A 24,248-nucleotide genomic window follows, 5' to 3' on the forward strand; every position below is an offset into this window, starting at 1 on the left:
CCGGCCCAAGTGATGTAAAACACAACACCTGGAGATGCAACTTTGCATCTCCACCTCCCTGGTGATGTAAAACGGCTGGTCACTCGCCAACGCCCAACTGCCTTTCATTTCTTTCCTCCCACCACGCGTCGTCTTCCTCACTCCGCCCATCGCACTGCCGCCGTCGCCCGCCCGCCCACCGCACCACACCGTTGTCGCCCCGTGCTAGATCCGGCCACCAACCACCCCCGCCGCTGGTTCAACTACTCCTCCGTCGCCGCCCGCCGTCGCCCGCCTCGAATTAGGCCTGATTCGCCACTGCCGCCGTCGCCCGCTTCGCCACCGCCAAAGCCCCGCCCCGCCCTGACCCCATCGCCGTCCGTCGCCGCACTCCTCGAATCCGGCCCGATTTGCCACCGTCGCCTCCTGATTCGCCACCACCAAGCCCCTGTCCTGCCACCATCGCCGCCGCCCGCCACCAAACCGGCTGAATCGCGTCGCACCGCCGCCGCCCGATACGAAGGGCGCACAACCACCGCTACCATGCCGCTAAAGAAGGACCCGAAGAGCAAGACGAGTCTCATCAGTGTGCGGGCGAGGCCGTCTGGCAACTTCAACGTCGAACTCTACGACGAGTGTCGCCGCTTCTGGCTCGTCACGTACCCCACCGTCGACGAGGCCGCGCATGCATACGAAGTGGCAGCGTGGCGTGCCGGGAGGCCAAGGATGGAGCTCAACTTCCCGGAGATTGAGACCTGGGCAGCTGTGGAGTTCCTCATGCCGGACGGATTTAGGTGGAGGAGATGATGATGATGATGATGATGATGATGATGATGAAGTTCGTGTTGCTCCCGGCGATAGCGATGAGGCGGTGATGGTGAGGTTTGTGTGGGAGCATCTCTAGGCTGAGCGCGAGTTCTACTGGAAGCACGAGGCCGAGCAGAAGAAGAAGGGGGTGAAGAATGAGGACGTGGCCGACCCCTCGACGGCGGTCCCCGTCGAGTCTGAGTTGGGGGACTGGGGTGACTCGGAGGAGGGCGAGGGGTGCGACGACCCGGACAAGGATGAGTTCTAGGAGCAGTTCAAGAGCTCCAATGAGGAGTAGTTTCATCTTCGATGTAGTTCAAGTAGTTGTTTCGGTTAGTAGTAGTCCTTGGAGTAGTTGTAATTTGATGGGTGTAGTAGTTTGAATTGGTAGTGGTAGTCATTTAATTATGTTTTAATTCGAACCATGTTTAATTATGTTTCAAATGAAGTACTAGTTGAACTTGCTATGTTTGAATTATGTTTCAATTGAAGTAGTAGTTGAATTTGCTAGTTTTTACATCATAAATATACATCATCTATTGGAGTTGAAGTTTTTACATCACAAATATACATTATTTGTTGAACTTGACTAGTATTTTTAAGATGTAAGAGCATCTATAGCCGGGCACCCCCAAACCCTCCTCAAATGCCCGGGCAGGCTGCCCGGTCACGATTTTTTGACCCAGACAGCCCCTCAAACGGGCCTCAAACGCCCGGGCTCACTGACACCCCTCATATCCAGTCCAAATATGGAGCAGATATGGGGGCGCCCGGGCACGCCCTCCACGTCGGGCCTGGCCCACCCGACCCACATATATTCCTCCCCATCTACTCGCTAGACCAAACCCTAGCCACTTCACTCCACTCAACTCCACTCCCCTCCGCCACCCAAGCTCGTCCCTGTCGCCGTTTGTCTGTCTCCGGCATGGTGGACACTGGATCTGAGTCCTTCATCTCCAGATCTGTCGACCACGAGCTCATCCCACGCGGCCCCGAAGAGGAGATGGTCGTTCGGATTGCGCTCCGCCACGCCCGGAAGGATGCCCGTGCATGGCAGCAGTCGGACACCTTCTGTCGGGAATCCATTGCGTTCGCCCAAATGGCGCATGGATCCGGCGGACGGCTGCCTCGCCGGAGGCGGTGCGGTCTATCTGGCGTCCGAGCGTGGTGGCGGACGCGCAACCCCTCCGTCGGCGCGCCGAGCATCGGGGCGCACCATGGGCCTTCCGACGAGAACATGGCACGACGAGCACACACCGTGCCAGGCAACGGGCGCGGGAGACGGCGGAAGCCCTCGCGGTGGTGGACGTCGGCGAGGCGGGGTCGCATTCTCCGGCGCCCTGTATGGTGCCGCCGCAACCGCATCGTGGTGGACGTCGCTGGCTCATCCCAGGACGGATCCATCATCGATTTGACGTCCACCGGCACCGTTCGGGTTACGGGCTCCGACGAGGAAGAGTAGGGGATAGGAGACGGCGGCGCCTTGAGTCCCGTGAGTCGGCTCGTGTCCCATGCCATACTCTACCTTGCCGATGACCGGACCAACCCTCTGGGGAGCGCAGCCGTCCGCCGGACATGGCCACGGCAGAATCGGGCGAGTTCCGGTTTAGGTTACGTTGCATCTAATAATATGGATTTGAGGGTTCTAATTTAAGATGTCAGGTTTAGAATTAAATATTTGAAGTGTGACAGATCAGTGTCCGCGAACACGTCCGTGGGCGTTTGATGGTCCGGAATTCCCCATGGCGGCTGCTCTAAATTAATGATGTAAATTTAATTACTGCCACACTTGACTGACTCGCATGCACGCGTCCGAGATCAGCGCACGGCGACCCGTGTAACAAACCAATCGCACGCTCGCTCGCTCGCTCCTCGTCAATTTCAGTAGCCATTCCACGACCGCCCAGAGAAGACCCGCCTCCTCCCCGAGCTCCCTCTCCGTCCTCGTCGTCTCCTTCTCCCGCTTCCCCCCACCCAACCAACACGTTGACACGCAGACACGCTTCGCCAGGCGTCGGAGCGGCATCGGCGAGCCATGAAGGGCGGCGGGGCCATCCGGAGCGGCGGCGGGGGAGGCGGCGGGCTGATGCGGACGCGGCTGCGGCTCCCCGTGGTGCTCCTCTCCTGCTCCCTCTTCTTCCTCGCCGGCTTCCTCGGCTCCCTCCTCTTCACCCAGGTAACTAACGCGGCCCGGCCCGGCCCGCAGATTCGTTTCGTCGCGCGCACGCGCGGGCCTCTGATCTGGGGTGGCTCTGGCGGTTGTTCCGTGGCAGGATCCGCAGGGGGAGGAGGACGTGGAGCGGCCGCTGCGGAGGGAGCGGCTCATGGAGGCGGTCTGGCCGGAGATGGCGTACGGGGAGTCCGGCGAGCCCGCGCCCTCCTTGATCCCTTACCAGGTCACGCCTCGTCCCGATTCCCTTCGTCGCATTGCCATTTTGTTCTTCGGGGATTCAGCTTAGGCTTTGCGGTGTCGGTGACCACTGATTAGCATTGGGGACGATGGAAGATGGCGTTCCTGAAATTTTTGGTGAGGATGCGCGCTGCACTTGGTGGCGACGTAGTACAATCTACAATCTGCTACGGTCGTCTGTTCTGACGGTCACTTGCAGACTGCAGTTGAGTAATTTGTCGGTGCAAAGTACCTCCGATTTAGAATCTACTGTCTGTACAACGGATTCAGTGTGAATAGTTTGATACGTACTAGCATTCTTGTGGGCAACTCAACTGGCGGTTGTTAGTCTAGCTCCCATGCAATTATCATGGTCTTGGGTGTACGTTACATGCCTAACTGAATATCGTTGCGCATGTGGAATATCACAATCTTTGCGCCTGATGACACTACCAGCAAATGCAAGACATGTGGATTCTGTGAGCACTACATAGCATCTGTAACCCCCCGCATTTCCGCCTGTTGCGCGAGTCTTCAGGACTCTTATGTCGTGCTGTGTGGATTTTAATCTCATGTTCAGCTCCTAACTTCGGTACGTACCTACTATACTAGCCCTTAAGAACGGCAACACTAAATTCTTTTGAAAAGTTGCACTGAGCCTTCTTGTTGCGATTGGTATATTTCCTTTTTCCTGTACCACAATTTCACCTACATAAATCAATGCTGCCTTTACCCCTTCTTAGTTTCTTCGGGAATCTGCTCAATGTTGCTTTAGTAATGTAACTCTCATCCTCTTGAACAGATTTTGAGCTGGCAACCTCGTGCATTATATTTTCCACAATTTGCAACAGCAGAACAGTGTGAGAATGTGGTAAAAACTGCGAAGGCACGGCTTAGGCCATCAACATTGGCCTTAAGGAAAGGAGAAAGCGAGGAGACTACAAAAGGAATAAGGACAAGGTAACTCTTACTTACACTTCTTACAGTCCCAGAGCATTCACCATAAAGGTTAGCTAATTGGACCGGTGAGTTAGACTGTTAGAGACCAGCAGGTAACTATTACTATTTTAAATCGCATGGTTTAATATAAGTGTAAGATATAAATTTTAAGCAAACAAAATTGGTCCGGTTCTGGTATCTAGTACTCCCTCCGTCCCAAAATATAAGAACGTTTTTGACACTAGCATAGTGTCAAAAACATTCTTATATTTTGGGAACGTTTTTGACACTAGCATAGTGTCAAAAACATTCTTATATTTTGGGACGGGAGGGAGTAATTGTTTACTTCTCTTAATACTGAGGCTGTCTCTCAACTACTAACGTCAACCCTTGACCTGTTGTGCAAATACTCACCTCCTAGTCTCTATACGATTTAGATATTTCGAAACGTTTTATTAGGGATTGTGAGGTGCCAAATACACAGCGATATCAGATCTGTGCTTTGTTTTCAATGGGCTTGATAAGATGGGATATTTTTCTTATATATTTTTGTACCAAATCTCCAATCTTATTTGTTACTGTAAGTTCATGATTACCCTTAGCAGATAACTTTGATATTTGAGGTTGAACATATGGGGAGAGTAGGCACCAGAACTCGACATTGGGAGACCCTGGTTGCAAAGAAAAGAGGGAAAACAGGCATTACAAGATCTGGGAGCTAGGTTTACCTGGGTCCATGTGAGGTTTTGCAGGGCACATAGAAAATCTGACAAAGCTGGTGATGTGTCGGTTTGATATTGGCCACCTAGGCGTCAAAAAATGGGGAAGGGGACAAAACGATGTGTGGTGTAAAACCCACGCGGTTTACTAGAGTGAGTGTTGACATATAGGAGTGCTGAGCGTATACTTCATTTTGACATTCTTATTAGGGGTCTTCCATCACGGTTTTGGTCCTATTTCAACCCGTGAAATAGCTACCATTTTACAAAAGCTCAAACTCTTGTACAGAAGTACTACTCTTGTTTGGGATTTACTATCCTGATCTATAGTAATTTATGCCTCTTGTTGTTACAAAAACTAAATGCTTACAACCTTATCTAATTCTGCAATGAGCTAATGGTTGTATCATATTGCCAAACAGCTCAGGCACATTCCTTAGCGCCGAAGAAGATCCAACTGGAGCCCTTGCAGAAATTGAAACGAAGATTGCAAAGGCTACCATGATGCCGAGAAGTCATGGAGAGGTACTATTCTGTAAGTAGTGATTGCATACCACATTCTAGTTCATTTATTGTCAGCCTTTCCTATTGGACCAGATTATTGCACCTTGGTCTAAAAAATTAAACATAGTTTTGCACTTTTAATGACTTCTGAACATGATGCTGGCGTATGGCTAGTTTCTGTTTAAAGAATGAAATCATTGTCTTCATCATATGAAATGATAATGTAAAGATAAATTTACTCTCTGCGTGGTTGGATTAGCGGGAAGCTTGCACGGTGTTGTGGCTTTAAAGTTTTCTACATTTACCTGGTTGTTCCCCTTTTCTTGAACTTTTTTCTCGCATTGATCTATTGATTATTTCTTGTGTTAAATTGCCGGCTTTCATCCTCATTGAACATCCAGGTTTGTATAGTGCCATGTAGCCTTGGGATAAGTTTATTTGATTTAAGAAAACACTGTTACAGTATCTCAATGATTATCTGGTTACGTTTGTCATATGTTGCAGCCCTTTAATGTCCTTCGGTATGAGATTGGACAGAAGTATGCTTCACACTATGATGCATTTGACCCGGCTCAATATGGTCCACAGAAAAGCCAAAGGGTATCTTCTAGTTTCACTTGCACTCTGCCTAAATTGGAGCTCTATGTTGAATTCTTTTTACAACTTGAGATAAAAAAAATTCACCAAGCTTACAGCTGTATATTACACATGTATATTTTTTTCATTCAACCCTACATCTGACATAACAAGTTTTATCTCAGTAGTCTGTCCTCTGCGTTCCTTTCTGTTTGTCTCCTTGGTTTTGGTTTTCCAAAACTGCGACTCACTCTGCATCAGTCCTTTTAAGAAATATTTTGGTCCGCGGTCTATTTGATTGAACAGTGAACAAAAGGGACTTCAGTTACTTGATTCAATTGATGAATGTAGTTTAAGAAACCATTGAACTGCATTTCCACAGGTGGCATCTTTCTTGCTCTATCTCACGGATGTCGAGGAAGGTGGAGAAACCATGTTCCCGTATGAGGTGGGCATTTAGGAAATTTTGCTACGCGTTGTTTCAGTAGAACTGTAATGAAGTCTTTGTTGATTTACAGAATGGGGACAATATGAACATAGGCTACGACTATGAACAGTGCATCGGCTTAAAGGTAAAACCGAGGAAGGGCGATGGCCTCTTGTTTTACTCCCTTATGGTAAATGGTACCATTGATCCGGTACGTTCTTGGCACTCAAGTTCGCCTGGCTTTTCCTATCACAAATTTTCATTCAAAGTACATGCTGTTCTGATATCGGTGCCATATGGGCCCACAGCCAAATATGTCTGGATTTCTAACTCTATTGTGGATGTGCTGCTGCAGACTTCACTTCATGGAAGCTGCCCAGTGATCAAAGGAGAGAAATGGGTCGCCACGAAATGGATTAGAGACAAGACGGTGTAAATGAGGCTAACAAACAGAGGCTCCACGTCCTAAATAGATCCACACATACATAGTAATCATTTTTTTTTCTACACGATCATGTACCTGTACATTACATTTATTCAATTTCCATCGGCCTTCATGAACCAGTGAGGTAGGGGGGGAACAACTTGCAGTTTCCATCTGCTAATTTGACAGACGTGTTAGTCTAATCTTGGTGGCTGGGCCATGTATCTCTTCTTTTCTACTTCTTCGGTTCCAAAGTATACCTGAACTTATAGCTTTGTGCTAAGTCAAACATGTCTGTTTGACTAACTATATTACAAAAATATGTTTTATGGTGAATCTAAAGAAATCAATATTATGTTGCAGATAATGGTCCTAATTTGAACTAAAACCAACGACACTTATTTTGGATCAGAAGGAGCATGTTTTTCTACAAATTTGATTATCTCTCAAACTTGTAGGATGTTTGATTTAGTAAGAACAGAGGTGGTACCATCGCAGATTTAATCCCTATGGCAGTACAGCAAAGATATGAACTGTGCTGTTCCGTGATGCCTCATTATCACTCTGCACATAAGGGTCGCATGGTCAGACACCCGGACGGGTTCTGTGAACAGTCCAACAATTTTTCTAAGTGCATACGGGTTTCTCGTTATGTCATGTGCAGGCACAACTCAGAGAAATTTTGTAAGATATTCCAAATAAACACTCATCTTTAATGTTACACATTTGTATTTCAAAAACCATACAGATTAATCCCAACAAAAATAACCCATACATTTCACTGATGCAACTCTACTACTGTTGGATCTTAGGACTGCCCAATGTAGACAATTCACTTACCCTGTTACAGAAATGGTGATATGCATGTCGCCACATTCATCAACCACCATCAGTCGAGTATAAACAGTATACTCTTAAGTTTACAAATACAAGGTTACAAGCTCATTCTGGGTTGTCCGCGCACAGCGACTCAGACCGTCATCTCAGTCGTAGGACGGCTAGTTGAACCAAGTTGCCATTGTAACAGTTCCATCATGTGATGATCAGTAACAATCAGCAACTGCGCTCCACTTTACACGGTTCACACTGAATGTCATTGTGGCCGTGCCCTGCTGTTCTCCGCTGCTCTCACTTGAAGGAAGTATGGATGCGCCTACAAGAGTAAATGATTGTTACTGATCAGTGGTCAGTTATTGAACCTTCGATGTGTGAAAATATTTTATTGGAACTCAAAACAGATAGGCAACACTCAACATATGGTCAAAAGCATGCAACATGTGCGGCTGAGCAACTTCATTAAGACAGGTCCAGGAAACAAAACTATAGTATCGTCTTGAACTGTAACAAAGTTTACCGGTTTTTGACTTACCATAGCTTCACGGGCAGTGAGCCTATCTTGGTGATCATAGCGAAGAAGCTTATCGAGAAAATCTATGGCCTACAAATACACATGAAATCATGCAGTCAAGCGGAGAACTCATGATCAAACATATACTGGTTATACAAGTGCCATTAACTAACCTCGGGAGATACTAGATGCTGGTTGTCAGCATTAATGAACTTTGACCAGGGTTTTCTACTGTGCCTGCACATGACATACATGGAATGATGGAAAGGTCAGAATTCTTAGTCTTCAAACACAAAGGAGGAAGGTATCGACATCCCCAAGCATGCAGCTTACCTTCCAACAAGATGTTCAAGCTGAGGGTCAAGCTCAAGGTGGTACTTCTTTAAGTAAGCATTCAGGCTGTCTGTTCCAAGTACCTGAAAATAATGGTAAGTGGCACGAATAAGACACTACTATGCTGGACAAAGTATCCATGTATTCAGGGTAAGGCCTCCTTTGGTTTATAGGAATTTTGTAGGAACTCTTCCTTTGGAGCCCTTTGGTTTGTAGGAATGAATTCCTATTCCTATGTAGGATAGGAATCAATCCTTCACATTTCAAAGTTAAGAAAACATTAGCCTAGACTCAATGGAAAAATTTCTATGAACACAATGGGCAAGGTACGTGTAACATAGGCAAAGCTCCTTAGGACAAATAATAGCACTGTACGTATGTTATCTGGTTGTTGGGTTTAGTGCCATCTCAACAGCAAATTGTGTCCTGTAAAGGGCAGCCCGGACCCCGGTGCATGTAGCTCCCGCTTGCGCAGGATCCGGGGAAGGGTCTGACCACTTAGGGCCTATTGTACGCAGCTTTTCCCTACATTTCTGTAAGAGACTGTTTCCAGGACTTGAACCCGTGACCTCATGGTCACAAGGCAGCAGCTTTACCACTGCGCCAAGGCTCCCCTTCAAATTGGGTCCTGTACAGAGCATTTTAAATTTGGGAGTGGGCAGTCAGTCATAGCCCTAATTCAACAGAAAGGAGCCACCGTGGAAAGGAAGATGAGGGGTTACTTATTCCTTGATTATTGAGCAAACTGCCTTAACTGTGATAGAGGAGTAGGTCTTTCTTACAATACAATCTGATACAATCAGATTGAGCAATCTTAACCCTAACTGAACTCAAGAACATGGTGCCCACTGCATGCTACAGAAAACAGGTTTTGTAATGGGAAGGTTTTTAGCAAAAAGGCCAAACCATGGGTTGCATCACTAAAAGACATTTAGCAAGAAGTACAAGCCTTCTATTACCAGAGATATGGGAGATGCCAGGATCATACTGGGGCTCACCTTTGCAATTTTCACGAGTTGGTCGTGGTTATCATGGCCATAGAAGAATGGCTCCTTGCGGAAGATCTGCAGCCATGAAAACAAGTAGCAAATGAGTCAGTTACGGACCTAATGTCAATACACCATTAAGTCCAGGATACATATATGGGTATTCATAATCCATACATACCATCCCAGCAAACATGCACCCAAGGCTCCACATGTCCAGAGAATAATCGTAATCTTGCAAATCAACTAGAAGTTCAGGTCCCTTGAAATACCTGGATTAAATGGGGAAAAAAATGCTATGCTCAGATATTAAAAAGCATGCGTAAGGAAATATAAATGAAAATCAGAACATGCGGCATGGACTAATAAGCAATAAAACATGCTAACATGAATAATACTCCCTCCGTCCGGAAATACTTGTCGGAGGAATGGATGTATCTAGACGTATTTTAATTCTAGATACATCCATTTTTATGCATTTCTCCGACAAGTATTTCCAGACGGAGGGAGTATGTTGTAGTGATAAAACAAATTGTTTTGTAGTGATAGAACATGTTTTTTTATGTAATTTGCTCAGATTTCTACATATAATTATAATGATTGAACTACTTCATCGCTTAAATTTTAGAGCATGGATACATCACCGAAAGAAGTACATTAGGCAGCTCAAACAGGAATACAGGGTTCAAATCGAGTAAATTTATCTGCTCATATGTTGCTTCTGGAGCCAATTTCCAACAATAAGTCATATTCTTAAATTGCCATCCTCGCGCAATACAAACGATCAAAAGGGTTCAATCCAAATAAGTTGTGGAGCAAGAAAAATGGTACTCCCTCCAATCCATATTAATTGACGCACACTTACCCTCTGTGCGGAATTATCTGTCGTGGAAATAGATGTACCTAGATGTATTTTAGTTCTAGATACATCCATTTCTACGACAAGTAATTCAGGAAGGAGGGAGTACAACTTCAGTCAATTAATTTGGATTGGAGGGAGTATATTTTTTTATGGGTAGTAAGACATAACATAACCAACCAAGTAGTTTACTGTATCTACACAAACCTTGAAGCAACACGGACATTGTATTCCTTGCCTGGATGGTAAAACTCCGCCAGGCCCCAGTCTATCAAGCGAAGTTTCCGGAGATCATGATCAATCATAACATTATGCGGCTTGACATCTCGATGCATAATGCCTTGTGAATGGCAGTGATCTAATGCCTGGAATGGTATAACCATATAAACAAAAAAGGAAATGTGTCACAAATAAGCAACTACCTGCATGTTTGAAACCATGACTTTGGCATCAAAATATACAGCAGAGACCTAGCACTTATATTGCACACAAAAATGCTCAACAATCACTGATATCTTGAAACCAGCACTTTTAAGAATACTAGAACTTGATAAAACGGTGTTTCACTAAATCCTAGATCATAAAGCACAATAAAATTCAGGGCCAACTATTTTATCAGACGTTAATTCTGAACTTTAGTTGCTAATGCATTTGAGCTTGCTACACAGAGAACCTTTCAAGAAGTTGAGACTTAGAATTAATGATACTGATCTAGAACACCAGGTGTAACTGGAACATAAATAAATAAACTAATATGTAATTTCAACATTTCCAGAAGAACAATATTCCTGATATCTAAAGGCATTCCACAAATATTTCTGCCGATCCAGAGGACAAAGCATTTTGTTGAATATCACAGCAAAATAAGTTAGGATGGTAAACAAAACCTTTAGTAGCTCATATAAGTAGTAGCGAATATCATAATCTGTCAACGTGGGATAGAGCACTTTAAAATCTGTGTTGTTGACATATTCGAAGATCAAGCTGGGAGTTTTCGAATGTTGATCCCTGACAATATCGAGCAGCTTGATGATATTTGGACCTCCACAGAGGTTCTGAAGTATTTTTATCTCCCTTTTAATCTGTATAAACATATGACAAGTAGGTTAAGACCTAAATCACCAAGAAAGGCATTTTTATTTAATGGAAGTGCAAGGCATGACATGGTAAGAATGATGCATGTGTGGGCATTAACTATGGACTTAATCTTCTCTTTTCTGTGAATTTATGAACAAACAGATGATTATTCTAATCATTAAAATAGATCCAGATTTATGATCAAACAAGACTGGCATCAATCAGCTTTTCCATTTCATGGATCTGATCGTGTTCCTATTGGCTCTTCTCAACAAAACATGTTACTTTGCAGGAGGTAGTGTCCCTTTCCTTTGCAGATGTTGCCCTACGAGATTTAGCCAGGAGAGTGGGTAAAGGGGGTCAGTGCGGGTGTTTGTGAGTTCTCTTATTTTCTTCCCCTTAAAAGTAAGTCACTTTGTTATTACAGTCACATTCCATGCTTCTGAATGAACGGGCAGTGCTCCTACCAGGTTCCCCAAAAGGTACATTGCCTGAACAGAAAAAATTTGCGACCAAGAAGCCAAGCATCTTACGTAGACATGGCAGGTATGATGACACACTCGCAACTCGCAAGTCTCCATCACAAAGTGACGAAGAAGCAGCTAAGAGCGGTCAAAAGACAATGCTGATACTTGTTGAGGATGCTAAGAGAAAGAATGAGACACTTCTGGCCTCACACTAAAAGAGTTTCTGGACACTACTGACCTGGCACTCAAGCAAATTCTGTAAGTTTTAGAAAAGTTCTAATTTTTTACTACTCTTTACTCAATTTATTTTATGTTCCTATATCCTGTATTTTCTCGGTTGCACGCTCTACTCTTGATGGAAATCTTTTTGGTTCTGTATAATCCATAAAAGGATTCTTACTGGATCCAAAAAAAAATCTACAGTTCAACATGCAAATGAGTAGTTCACATCTCAATATAAGTTACAAAGCTTCATATAGTACCTTCTTTTTCTTTACGGGCTTGAGTATCTTAATGACACATTTCTCGCTATTGTTAACACTGAAGCCTTCAAACACTTCACTATATTTACCTCTTCCAACTTTCCTGACAACTTCATAGTCATCCTGCTCACTGGTTAGAGATGTAGCAATGGTTAGCACGGTATTAGTTCAGTGGAAACATGAAAAGCATAAGAGGCTAGGGTTCCAATTACCTTTCGCCAAAAAGAATTGAACTAACAGAAAAAGGGATAATGAGGATAAATCTTAAGAGTTAATTTATAAAGTACTCCCTCCGTAAACTAATATAAGAGCGTTTAGATCACTACTTTAGTAATCTAAACACTCTTATATTAGTTCACAGAGGGAGTAAATCGTTACTGATTAGAAGTCGCAAGGAGAAGACAGGTATTCTTAGAAAGACGTTCATATCACCATGTTGTAGAAAGCATTCACACTTTTTCCTGACAATCTTATGAAGTTCAGATGGAACAAGGAGAGCCAACGAATCAACTACAATTAATCACGACGTTTTTTCACACTTAAATATACAATTAAAATAACTGACAATAGTCAAAATAAGTTGATGCAGAGAAAGAGAATACAATGAATACACTTGCTGGTATATCCACTGAACAAACACATTCCTCCGAAGGTTCAAATATACAATTGGTATCACATGATGTACATCAAGTATAATGAATTTTATTTTTCCGAGAAACCAGCAGGACCTCTGTCTATTCATTAAGAAAGTATTTTAATGATCTCAATAGGATGGACAATATAAGTACGTTATGGTGGTTGCTTGGAGCTACCGCAGGCTTGCAGCACAAATTTCAAGTATACTGGAAGAACCACAACGGTTACTGGAAGAAGTGGATTAGTAAGAACAGCGGCATGTCCAAATGAATTAGGTGGAAAAAATTGCATATTTCCATGGTGAGAGAAAGAACAAATGTAGCACAATTACCGAACATTAAGTAGAATATTTAACAATATATTGGGTGAAACATAATGCTAGACAAGGTCAAAAGCACTATACTGGAAAGAAAACCCCCATCCTTCAATCTATATATATTTCTGAATATGGACATGGGAAATCAAACACCAATCTTTAACTCAAAGCTATTTGCTCAAAGTAACTTCTTAATTTCATAAGCTTTATGCCAAAGCTACCAAGGCAACATTTAACACACGTTTTATCAGAACAGTACTATTTTGCTCATATTCCGCAATTCCGTAATCACAAGCTGCAATTGACGGGGATGAAGAAAAATCCCCGAACCTCGGTAAATTTCACTTAACACGCCTAACTTTGCAGCCACAACGAATAAACCACACCCAGCACTAACCGAAATTTACAAGCATACAAGCCATCAGCAAAGTGAACACAGAAATTAGCTATGGCTGATGATTAGGACGTGACGTCAGCGCCTTACCCCCACTGCACGGTGAGCGCCTCGTAGTCCCAGTACTCCTTGGGGCGCACCACGTTGACGTCGGTGTAGACCCTCGCCTTCGACATACTGGGCCTGGATCCCGCGGCGGCCGGAGCGCAGCGAGGGGACAGGGCGACGAAGGAGGACGCGAGGGCGGCTACGACGGCGGCGGCGGCGGCTAGAGCTACGGAGCTGGCTGGTGGGCGCTTCGTCGGAGGGGCATCGCTCATGCGGCCATCGCCGGCGGCGACGGCGGGCTAGGGTTTCCGGCTGGGGGTGGGTGGAGGGGGGAGGGAGAGATTAGGTGAGGATGAATCTTCTTTAGTTTAGTTTTGGCGTGGAGAAAGAGGTGGAGTGGGACGGAGACTCTGGAATCTGCTCGTGTTGGGTCACTGACAGGTGGATTTATTATTGCCTGGTGCTGAATCATAAGAGCATCTCCTAGTATTGGAGATGTATATGCTTTTGCATCTAAAAACCCAAAAACACCTCTCCAACAGATGGTGTATATGCAAAAAATAATTACATCTCCGCCTCGCGGAGATGTAAAAACTACCTTCCGCGCGACCAGCCGCCGCCCGATTCCCGCCCGTCCGCCTCCCTCCCGCTGCCGCCATGGCCGATGCCGATGACCCCGCCGGTGCCCTGACCCACCTTATCGCGGTTGCCGCCTCCGCGCCAGCTTTCCCCGGTGGAGCCGCCTCCGCCTCCATGTCGCCGCCATGCTGCTGCCCTAGATTTGCCCTGCCGTGGCCGGTCGTCGTCGCGCCGGAGGCTACAAAGAAGAAGGGGGCCGCCAAGCCTCACGGTGGAGGCGTGAAGCGGCCGACGACGCGGGACCGCAACCCGGCGGGGATCCAACCTTGGCCGGCGAAAAATCTCGAAGCCGGACGCGACTACGGCAGGCGATTTGCAGTCGCCGCCGACCATGGTGTCTTCCTCCGGCTACGGAGCTCCTTATCCACCTCCTCCGCCACCGCCGGCGGCCATGGAGGATGGTGTGTCCATGCCGACCGCGACCGCATCCAACGTGTTCGATGATATGTCGCAAAGGTAAAAAGGTTTTTTTGTGCATTCCTTCGGTGTTTCAATTGTTAATTCCAATAGAACATGAAGTTCATTGCGTGTACGTTCTTTTGTAGTCTCGATGATGAAGCTTTCATGCGCGCGACAAATGTGACAAATGATGATTATTGACATGAATATGCATCGCAAGAATATGAAACTCCACAATGTGGTGATGACATCTCAACACGATGAGTGACATGGGAGGTGGCTTTGGCAGCAACATGATGAGTGGCATGGGAGGTGGCTTCGGTGGCAAAATGAACGACATGGGAGGTGGCAATGAAGGTGCTTCCGGTGGAGTTCGCGGTAGCAAGACTTCGACACAAGAAAACGTCGACAAAGATGCCATTGATGATGATCATACCACCGTCCACAATGGCACTAGTGACAACGGAGATAACACAAATTGAGTGATGCCTATGTGCATTTTTATGTGTTGGACCAACAACTTTGTTTGAGACAACTGACTTTTGCTTGTAGGATTTAAAACTATGGTTGATGATGCACTTTTGTTGCTAGAATTATGAAAATCCAATATGCAAATGCGGCTGTGCAGTGGCTGAATAGCAGTTGCGCGACCAACGGCCGGTTTACATCTCTAGTTTGCATCTTCTATTGGAGTAGCTGTTTTACATCTCCGTTTTGCATGGTCTGTTGGAGTTGGCACTTTTTTGGAGATGCAAAAAACACTTCTTGGAGATGTAAATTTTTACATCTCCAAAATTTGCATCTTTTATTGGAGATGCTCTAACCAGAAGACTATGCCTGCAAGGGATTCTTTTTCCTGGCTTTTTGAAAAAAATACAACTCTTGGAATGTGACACGTGTGCTGGGTAAATAACGGTACAACTTCTTCTTCCTAGAGCAACATCGGCTGGCGGAGGGCCATACCAACGGTGAACGCGCGAGCGAACCCCAAGTTTGTCACGGAGCAGCGTGCGATCTACTAGGCCGTCCTTGCTCAAACCGCCGCTCGCCATGTCGGAGTAATGGGCCACGGGTAGCCTAACCCGAGCCCCCGAACCTTTCAAGACATCAGGGCCGGCTGCGCCCTCAAGATGTCAAGATGGATCCCTGCCTTTCGGCGGCCGGTTGGCCGAACGGCCGACTGTCAGAAGGCGGCCGAGTTCCAGAAGACGGCATCACAACAGGCCGACTCCTAGTAGGCGGCCTCCAGAGAGGCCGGCCCCTAGCAGTCGGCCCGTGGCGCCCTCAAAGTCTACGCCCTCATCAAGGAGACAAGACAGGGTATGGCTACAGCGTAGCCCATCCCCCCGAACCAGGGGCGGGCGTGGCCACAGTGCCCCGTACAGGCTTAGATCTCCGCAAGACGCGACACTGTTGCCTCTCCCCCCTAAACGTCACTCCTGACAGGCGGAGCCCTATTCCCATGACGGCCTGTCGGTACGGCTTGCAGGCGGCGGGCCCTACCAGGCAGTGAGAGCCCTGAAGACGGAGGAAGCCAGGGCAGTCGGACCTGAGGGAAGCCGGCTTCCAGCAGGCGGCTTATCCCTCCCTCGGGCCCGGTGCGCCATCAACCAGATGAGACGCGGTGTGGCTACAGTAATCGCCCGCCAGGCGGCGAGACTGTAGCCACGCTCCCCCGACCAAGCCTGCGTCATTAGCATCACGGCTACAGTGATCAGCAGCCGACAAGACCCGCGAGCGGCGAGAGCGGCCTGTCGGCTCCGTACCAGACCAAGCGGCGGGCCCCAGCAGCCAGCGGAGAAGCCGGCAGCCAGAGACACTGACAGCCGGGTCCTGCACCCGACAGATTACCAATGTACCCCGGGGGGTAGGCCTATCTAAACCCCCCAGGGCACCCATGCAAAGGGTTCCAACCTGTTAGAACTAGACTCACACCTAGAGGAGGAGAGAGCGTGCCTGCCTTCTTCCACCTCTAGCAAACAGCTCAAGGAGCACCATTGTACCACTAGTGCCTTAGTGATCATGCGGAGACCCCGCAGAGCAGGACTAGGGGTGTTATCTCCACGGAGAGCCCCGAACATGGGTAAAGTTTGTCGACGTACGTGTCTATGCCTCATCCCGCTTCCAGGCACCGGCGACGTTCTACTCGCTCCCACCATGATAAGCCATCCTTTGGCATATGTCGCACCCAACCCCCGACATTTGGTGCCCACCATGGGGCGAGGTGCACCGTCTCCCGGAGACCTGTTCTGAACGGGAACCTTGTTCCTTCCTGGCGAGCGCAGCCAGCCCGGCACGCCAGACGGCGTCTGCACCAACGCACTGCGCGGCGCGGAGGTCGCCTGCGCGGCGAGCTGCCTCGCCGATCTTCTTGGCGAGATTCGCCTCTCCGACGAGCCCGCGTCTGATGCGGGCACCGATGGCCCTGAGAGTCGCCTCGTGAGCCTCCTCGATCAGCTCCACGTTGCCAGCGAGCCTGCTCCTCACTTGGAGTCGGTTGGCTCCACCGACCCGATGTTGGTCAACTCCGACACGGCGTCGCTCGACGCGTTCCCCTCCAACGTGGTGGTCTACGATGAGCCGCTTCCTCGCGCGGACAGCGGCGGCAGCACCGTCATGGAGGTGCTCGTCATCAGCCACGGCGAGCACTCTGGCGGAGGTGGCCAGGACCCGTTGCAGGCGGCAATGCAAGACCTGGCTGCGCCTATCCCGGAAGACGGCGACGCCGAGACGCTGGAAGCGCGCCGCGTCCAGCTCGTTGAGAGCGCCAACCGGCTGGCCAGCATGAGACGCCTTTCGGACGCCTACCAGCGGGAAATGGACCGTGCCGTCGGCGGCACGCCGGCTCCTGGTGGGCCTAGCCGTATTGGCTTGATCCGGCAGCGTGGCGCGACCATCGCCAGCATGTTCGGGACAGATCGTCCCGTCTACGCCACGCCTGCGGAGAACATACGAGCTGCCCAGGCGGCAGCAGACGAGTTAGACAAACTCGAGGGCGACGAGCGTTGCCACATGACGGAGCGAGTTCAGCAGCTCCTCGACGCGGCTGCTGAGCAGCAAGATGCCGGGTGCCGGACTGAAGCGCCCAACCGGCGAAACGATGATCCGCCTCCTCGACGAGACCAAGGCGTGACATCCCGGACACCGACTGGTGGTGTCCGCGACAGAAGAGACAAGGAGCCGGCTGCCAGCCGCAGCCGGACTCACATCACCATCGAGCATGACCAAGACGGTCGCCCAAGAGCAGTACAACGGCGAGACGACTGTCCGCCTCCTCCTCCCCGCAGGGAGAGGCGCATTTCCCCGCCGCCTGTTGATCACCCATCACTCGGCGACCGCCTTGGCCGCCGAGAAGGAATCGGAGAAAATGATGCCCGCCACCGTATCGATCGCCTCAATCGATCCCTGGCGCTAGAAGAGGAAGATGAGCTCGGTCCGCCTTGTTTTGGCCCCCGCATCCGAGATGAGCCCTTCCCTAAAGGATTCACTCTCCCGAGAGACACACTCAAGTGCACCGGCTCCGTGAAGCCGGAGGACTGGCTCGTCGACTACTCCACAGCTGTCAGCATCGCCAACGGCAACAAGCGCGTTGCCGTGAAGTACGTCCCGCTCATGCTCCAGGGCACAGCCCGGACGTGGTTGAACAGCCTGAAGCCCCGCAGCATCAACAGCTGGGTTGATTTCACCGAAGCATTCATCCGCAACTTCACCAGCACGTACAAGCGGCCGCCCAAGTCCCGCCAACTCTCCTTATGCGTCCAAGGCCCCAATGAGTCGACTCGCGACTATCTTACGCGCTGGGCCGAGTTGCGCAACTCGTGCGAGGGTGTGCACGAGGTGCAGGCCATTGAGTACTTCACTACCGGGTGCCGAGAGGGCACCCTCCTCAAGCACAAGCTTCTCTGCGACGAGCCGGCGACCCTCGACGAACTGCTAATCATAGCAGACAAGTACGCCACGGCTGACTCCTCCATGAAGGCGGAGATTCAAGTCAACGTGTCGGGCAAGGTGGCCCCTCAAGCTCCTCGGACCCCGGCTGGTGACTCCAGTCAGCGACAGCAACCGAACGACAACAAGCGCAAGGCCATGCAGCCGGCTTCCACGAGCTGGCAGGTGCCGACAATTGAAGATCAGCAGCCAGAAGGGCCGCCTCCTCCCAAGCGCCAGAAGGGCGGCAAGCCCAACTAGCTGCCCGCCTTCTCGTACGAGCAGACTCTTGATGCACCTTGCAAGTTCCATAGCGGTGCGAAGCCGTCCAATCACACTACTCGGAAGTGCCACTAGCTCACCAGGATCGCCAAGGGCGACGGACTCCAGCCTCCTCCGCCAGCCAGCCCGCCGCCTCCTCCTCCTCAGCAGCCGGCGGCCCGGCCAGTCGGTGCCATACAAGATGATTATCCCGAGGAGCATGGGGCCTACGTCGTGTTCACCAGCGTGGCCGACGACAGGCGCAGCAGACGGCAGCAGCAACTAGAAGTGAATGCAGTAGCATCAGAGACCCCCGAGTTCATGCATTGGTCGGAGAAGCCCATCAGCTGGAGCAGAGCTGACCACCCGGAGGTGATGCCAAATCCCGGCTCTTATGCCTTGGTGTTGGATGCCACGTTTGCCACCGAGAGGCGAGCTGCTCGCTTCTCCCGAGTCCTGATAGATGGCGGCAGCAGCATCAACATTCTGTACAAAGATACCATGGAGAAGTTGGGGATCAAGCAGAGACATCTTCAGCCCAGCCGGACTGTTTTTCATGGCATAGTTCCTAGCCTTTCCTGCTCACCAATCGGCAAGACTCAGATAGATGTCCTCTTCGGGGACAAAAATCATTTCCGCCGAGAGCCAGTCTGGTTTGAAGTGGTGGACCTTGAGAGCCCTTATCATGCATTACTTGGCTGGCCTGCCCTGGCCAAGTTCATGGCGGTTCCCCACTATGCTTACCTAAAGATGAAGATGCCGAGCTCCAAAGGGATCCTGACCATAGCAGGAGACTACAAGAAGTCGTCTGCCTGCACCGCAGAGAGCAGCCGGTTGGCCGAGTCCCTCGCGATCGCAGCGGAGAAGCGGCTCCTTGACCGGGTTGTGGCAATGGCAGGCAAGCAGCCGGAAATGTCACCCGACCCCAAGGAGTCGGAAGCCGAGGGCTCGTTCAAGCCGGCCAAAGAAACAAAGAAGGTACCCTTGGACCCGGAGCACCCAGAGAGGTACGCTGTCATAGGTGCGAACCTTGACAGCAAATAGGAAGGCGAGCTCGTCGATTTCCTCCATGAGAATCGGGACATCTTCGCATGGTCCCCCAAGGACATGTCGGGTGTTCCGGCGGATTTCGCTGAGCACAAGCTACACGTCCGACCTGATGCCAAGCCAGTCCGGCAGCCCTTGCGCCGCCTGTCAGAAGAGAAAAGAAGAGTTGTTGGAGAAGAGATAGCCCGGCTTCTGGCAGCCGGCTTCATCATGGAGGTGTTCTTTCCAGAGTGGTTAGCCAACCCGGTCCTAATGCCGAAGAAGAACAAGCAGTGGCGCATGTGTATTGATTATACCAGCCTCAACAAGGCATGCCCCAAAGACCCATTTGCTCTACCAAGAATCGACCAAGTGATTGACTCTACAGCCGGATGCGAGCTGTTGAGTTTTTTGGATGCATACTCCAGGTATCACCAGATCAAGCTGAACCCGGCCGACAGGCTGAAGACCGCCTTCATCACGCCATTCGGAGCCTTCTGTTACCTGACCATGACGTTCGGCTTGAGAAACGCGGGCGCCACGTTTCAACGATGCATGCAGAAGTGTCTCCTCAAGCAACTCGGCAGAAACGCCCATGTCTATGTGGACGATGTGGTGGTGAAGACGGAGAAGCGTGGAACGCTGCTAGAAGATCTCAAGGAGACCTTTGAGAATTTGCGCCGATTTCAGATCAAGCTCAACCCGGAGAAATGCGTCTTTGGAGTACCAGCCGGCCAGCTTCTTGGCTTCTTGGTCTCAGAACGCGGCATAGAGTGCAACCCTGTGAAGATCAAGGCCATCGAGAGGATGGAGGTGCCCACCCGACTGCTGGACGTGCAAAAATTCACCGGCTGCTTGGCATCCATCAGCCGTTTCATCAGTCGGCTGGGCGAGAAGGCTCTTCCCCTGTATCAGCTCATGAAGAAGACCACTTTTTTCGAGTGGAACGACAAGGCGGATGAAGCTTTTCTCCAGCTCAAGAAAATGTTGACCACTCCGCCTGTCCTGGCGGCCCCGACTCCTAAGGAGCCCGTGCTCCTCTACATCGCCGCTACCAGCCAGGTGGTCAGCGCAGTCATAGTGGTGGAATGCAAGGAAGAAGGCAAAGCCCTACCAGTCCAAAGGCCGGTGTATTACCTGAGCGAAGTACTATCCGCTTCCAAGCAGAACTATCCCCACTACCAGAAGATGCGTTATGGCGTGCACTTTGCTGCCAAGAAGCTGAAGCCATACTTCCAAGAGCACCCAATCATTGTGGCCTGCACAGCTCCGCTCGCCGAGATCATTGGAAGCCGAGATGCCTCGGGCCGTGTGGCCAAATGGGCCATAGATTTGGCCCCCTACACCATCTACTACCAGCCTCGCACCGCCATCAAGTCACAAGCACTGGCCGAATTCCTCGTCGACTGGGCCGAGACCCAGTACCTGCCGCCAGCGCCAGATTCCACCCATTGGCAAATGCATTTTGATGGTTCAAAAATGCGCACCGGTTTGGGAGTTGGCATCGTACTCACCTCTCCCAAAGGCGACAAGCTCAGATATGTGCTGCAAATTCATTTTGCCGCCTCCAACAACGTAGCCGAATAAGAAGCGCTCATACACAGGTTCCGGCTTGCCAAGGAACTCGGCATTCGCCGGATCCTGTGCTATGGAGACTCCGACTTGGTGGTCCAGCAGTCATCGGGCGACTGGGACGCCAAGGATGCAAATATGGCCAGCTACCGCTTCCTCGTACAGCAACTCAGTGGATACTTTGAAGGGTGCGAGTTCCTCCACATGCCAAGAAATGACAATGAGCAGGCCGACGCCTTGGCACGAATTGGCTCCACCCGGCAAGCAATACCAGCCGGCGTTGCCCTACAACGCCTCCTCAAGCCGTCTGTTAAACCATCGCCAGAGTCGGATTCCATCTTTGTGCCGGCTCCTCCTGAAGCAGTCGGATCCGACTTGAGAGCCCCAGCAGCCGGCACGGGAACTTCGGCAGGCGGCCCGGGGACTCCAACAGTCGCACCTGGCCCTGGGACCTCAGAGCCCGACCCCGGGACTGCAGCAGTCGGCCCGGGGACTTCATCAATTCAGCAAGCGGCGGCCGACTCCAACCCACCGCCTCCCAGCCCAACCGCCCTCGTGCAAGTAGCAGTCCTAGCAGTCGAAGAAGTTGCAGCACCTTCCTGGGCTCAGCCCATCCTCAATTTTCTGGTGAAAAAAGAGTTGCCGACTGACGAGATCTCGGCCCGACAAGTGCAACGCCGGGCAGCAGCATACACCATCGTTAACAGAGAACTTGTGAGGCGCAGCGTCACTAGTGTTTACCAGCGCTGCGTGGAGCCGGAGCAAGGCCAAGCAATCCTCAAAGATATCCATCAAGGCGAGTGTGGTCACCACGCGGCTTCAAGAGCACTTGTTGCCAAAGCTTTCCGCCACGGTTTTTTCTGGCCGACTGCTCTAGAAGACGCCAAAGACTTGGTCCAGAAGTGCAAAGGGTGCCAGAAGTTCCGCTCCAAGCCTCATCAGCCGGCTTCTGCACTCAAGACTATCCCCATTGCTGGCCCTTTGCTGTCTGGGGCCTGGACATGGTGGGACCATTCAAAGCAGCACGAGGTGGCATGACTCATCTGCTTGTCGCGGTGGACAAGTTCACCAAGTGGATAGAAGCAAAACCAATCAAGAAATTGAATGGTCCGACTGTTGTGACTTTCATCTCCGACATCATCATCTGGTATGGCATACCACACAGCATCATCACCGACAACTGCCACAAACTTCGCCAAAGGCTCCTTGGCCCGTTTCTGCGCGACGCAGGGCATCCGACTGGACTTAGCGTCTGTAGCCCATCCGCAGTCAAACGACCAAGTGGAGCGAGCAAACGGCCTTATTTTGTCCGGCATCAAGCCCCGACTGGTCGAGCCTCTGGAGCGTTCGGCCAGCTGCTGGCTCGACGAGCTGCCGGCCGTCCTCCGGAGTCTGCGCACAACCCCGAACAAGTCAACCGGCTTCACTCCTTTCTTCCTCATCTACGGTGCCGAAGCCGTCATCCCGACGGACTTGAATTCGACTCCCCTCGAGTCACCATGTACAGCGAAGAGGAGGCAGAAGAAGCACGACAAGACGGCATCGATCTGCTGGAACAGGGCCGGCTGTTGGCACTCAGCCGGTCCACCATCTACCAGCAGAGTCTGCGCCGATACTACAACCGAAAGGTCAAGCCAAGATCCTTCCAAGAAGGAGACCTTGTGCTCCGGCTGATCCAGCGAACAGCCGGCCAGCACAAGCTCTCGGCACCTTGGGAAGGCCCCTTCATCATCAGCAAGGTGTTGGGCAACGACTCCTACTACCTCATCGACGCTCAGAAGCCTCGAGCACGCAAAAGAGATGACTCCGGCAAGGAGACGGAGCGACCATGGAATGCGAATCTCCTTCGAAGGTTTTACAGTTAAAAGCAGTATGTACCACGCCAACTTTTGTATTAAGTACGAAGACTCCGGGACCCCCGAGAAGAGCTCAGGGACTGCCCTCTTTTATCTATATGATAAGTATTACGCGTGTCATTTGTGTTATCCCATTAGACCGTCTGGCACCGGGTTCGACCAGTCGACCCGGGGACTTGACGCTTTGTACTATGAAATGCTTCCTGCAGCCGGACAAGTAGTGTGTTGGCACCTTAGCTTTCTCCTGCCAGAGGCCGCAGCTCGCAGAGCGACTGTTCGGTCGGCAGGAGCTAAGGCGAAAAGGGTGTCTGCATAAAAATGGCTAAGGACCTAAAGCATACACATAGTCCAAGCCGGCTTCTCGCCTCACCGACCAGCTGCCGAGCAGCCGGCCGGCCGGCTTCTACCTAACTTGCCAGAAAACTCTAGCTGGCTAAGTACTTGCCTTCCCGAAAGTGGCTAAGTACTTGACCCAGCCACAGTCCGCAGAGCGGCTGTTCGGCTGGCAAGGCGGCAACCAAGGGAAGGCGGCAAAGAAAAAAAAGCCAAAAGAGCAGAAAGCAAGGAAAGATAGAACTCGGATAAGATATTTACACATCAAAAGGCCCTTGGCCGATATTCAACAGGAGTTTGAAATACACCCCGCGGGTGGAATTGTGCGAAATTAACAAAGTTGTTGAGACCGATAAGCAGGAAGAAGCAAAGGTAAATGGCAGCCTAGGAAGCAGCAGACGGAGTCGGCGGAATGGTGGAGTCGGTGGTGCCGGCTGGTTGGGTGGCCAGCTGGTCGGTCTCCGCTTGGTCGCCCTCAGCAGCAGTCGGCTCGCTCGGGCGCGGCTCGTTGCTGGAGCGCAGTCG

General features: G+C 50.2%; 2 protein-coding genes across 2 annotated transcripts; one reads left to right on the forward strand and one right to left on the reverse strand.

Annotated features, from left to right (window-relative positions):
• The first annotated feature begins 2,645 nt into the window (after positions 1–2,645).
• LOC123122926 (probable prolyl 4-hydroxylase 9) lies at positions 2,646–7,131 on the forward strand. The gene is made up of 8 exons (XM_044543308.1): positions 2,646–2,962; positions 3,060–3,182; positions 3,978–4,135; positions 5,256–5,358; positions 5,842–5,937; positions 6,296–6,361; positions 6,432–6,551; positions 6,696–7,131. Exons 1-8 carry the CDS (start codon positions 2,822–2,824, stop codon positions 6,774–6,776), a joined length of 888 nt encoding a protein of 295 aa, XP_044399243.1. The 5' UTR covers positions 2,646–2,821; the 3' UTR covers positions 6,777–7,131.
• Positions 7,132–7,475: 344 nt separating this feature from the next.
• On the reverse strand, positions 7,476–14,070 carry LOC123122925 (casein kinase II subunit alpha-2). The gene is made up of 10 exons (XM_044543307.1): positions 13,753–14,070; positions 12,317–12,446; positions 11,178–11,372; positions 10,498–10,655; positions 9,613–9,703; positions 9,444–9,509; positions 8,446–8,528; positions 8,286–8,349; positions 8,134–8,202; positions 7,476–7,917 (listed from the first exon to the last, which is right to left on the reverse strand). Exons 1-10 carry the CDS (start codon positions 13,980–13,982, stop codon positions 7,858–7,860), a joined length of 1,146 nt encoding a protein of 381 aa, XP_044399242.1. The 5' UTR covers positions 13,983–14,070; the 3' UTR covers positions 7,476–7,857.
• Between the last annotated feature and the right edge of the window lie 10,178 nt (positions 14,071–24,248).

The sequence above is a fragment of the Triticum aestivum genome, chromosome 5D (genome assembly GCF_018294505.1).
Source record: "Triticum aestivum cultivar Chinese Spring chromosome 5D, IWGSC CS RefSeq v2.1, whole genome shotgun sequence".
NCBI lineage: Eukaryota > Viridiplantae > Streptophyta > Magnoliopsida > Poales > Poaceae > Triticum > Triticum aestivum.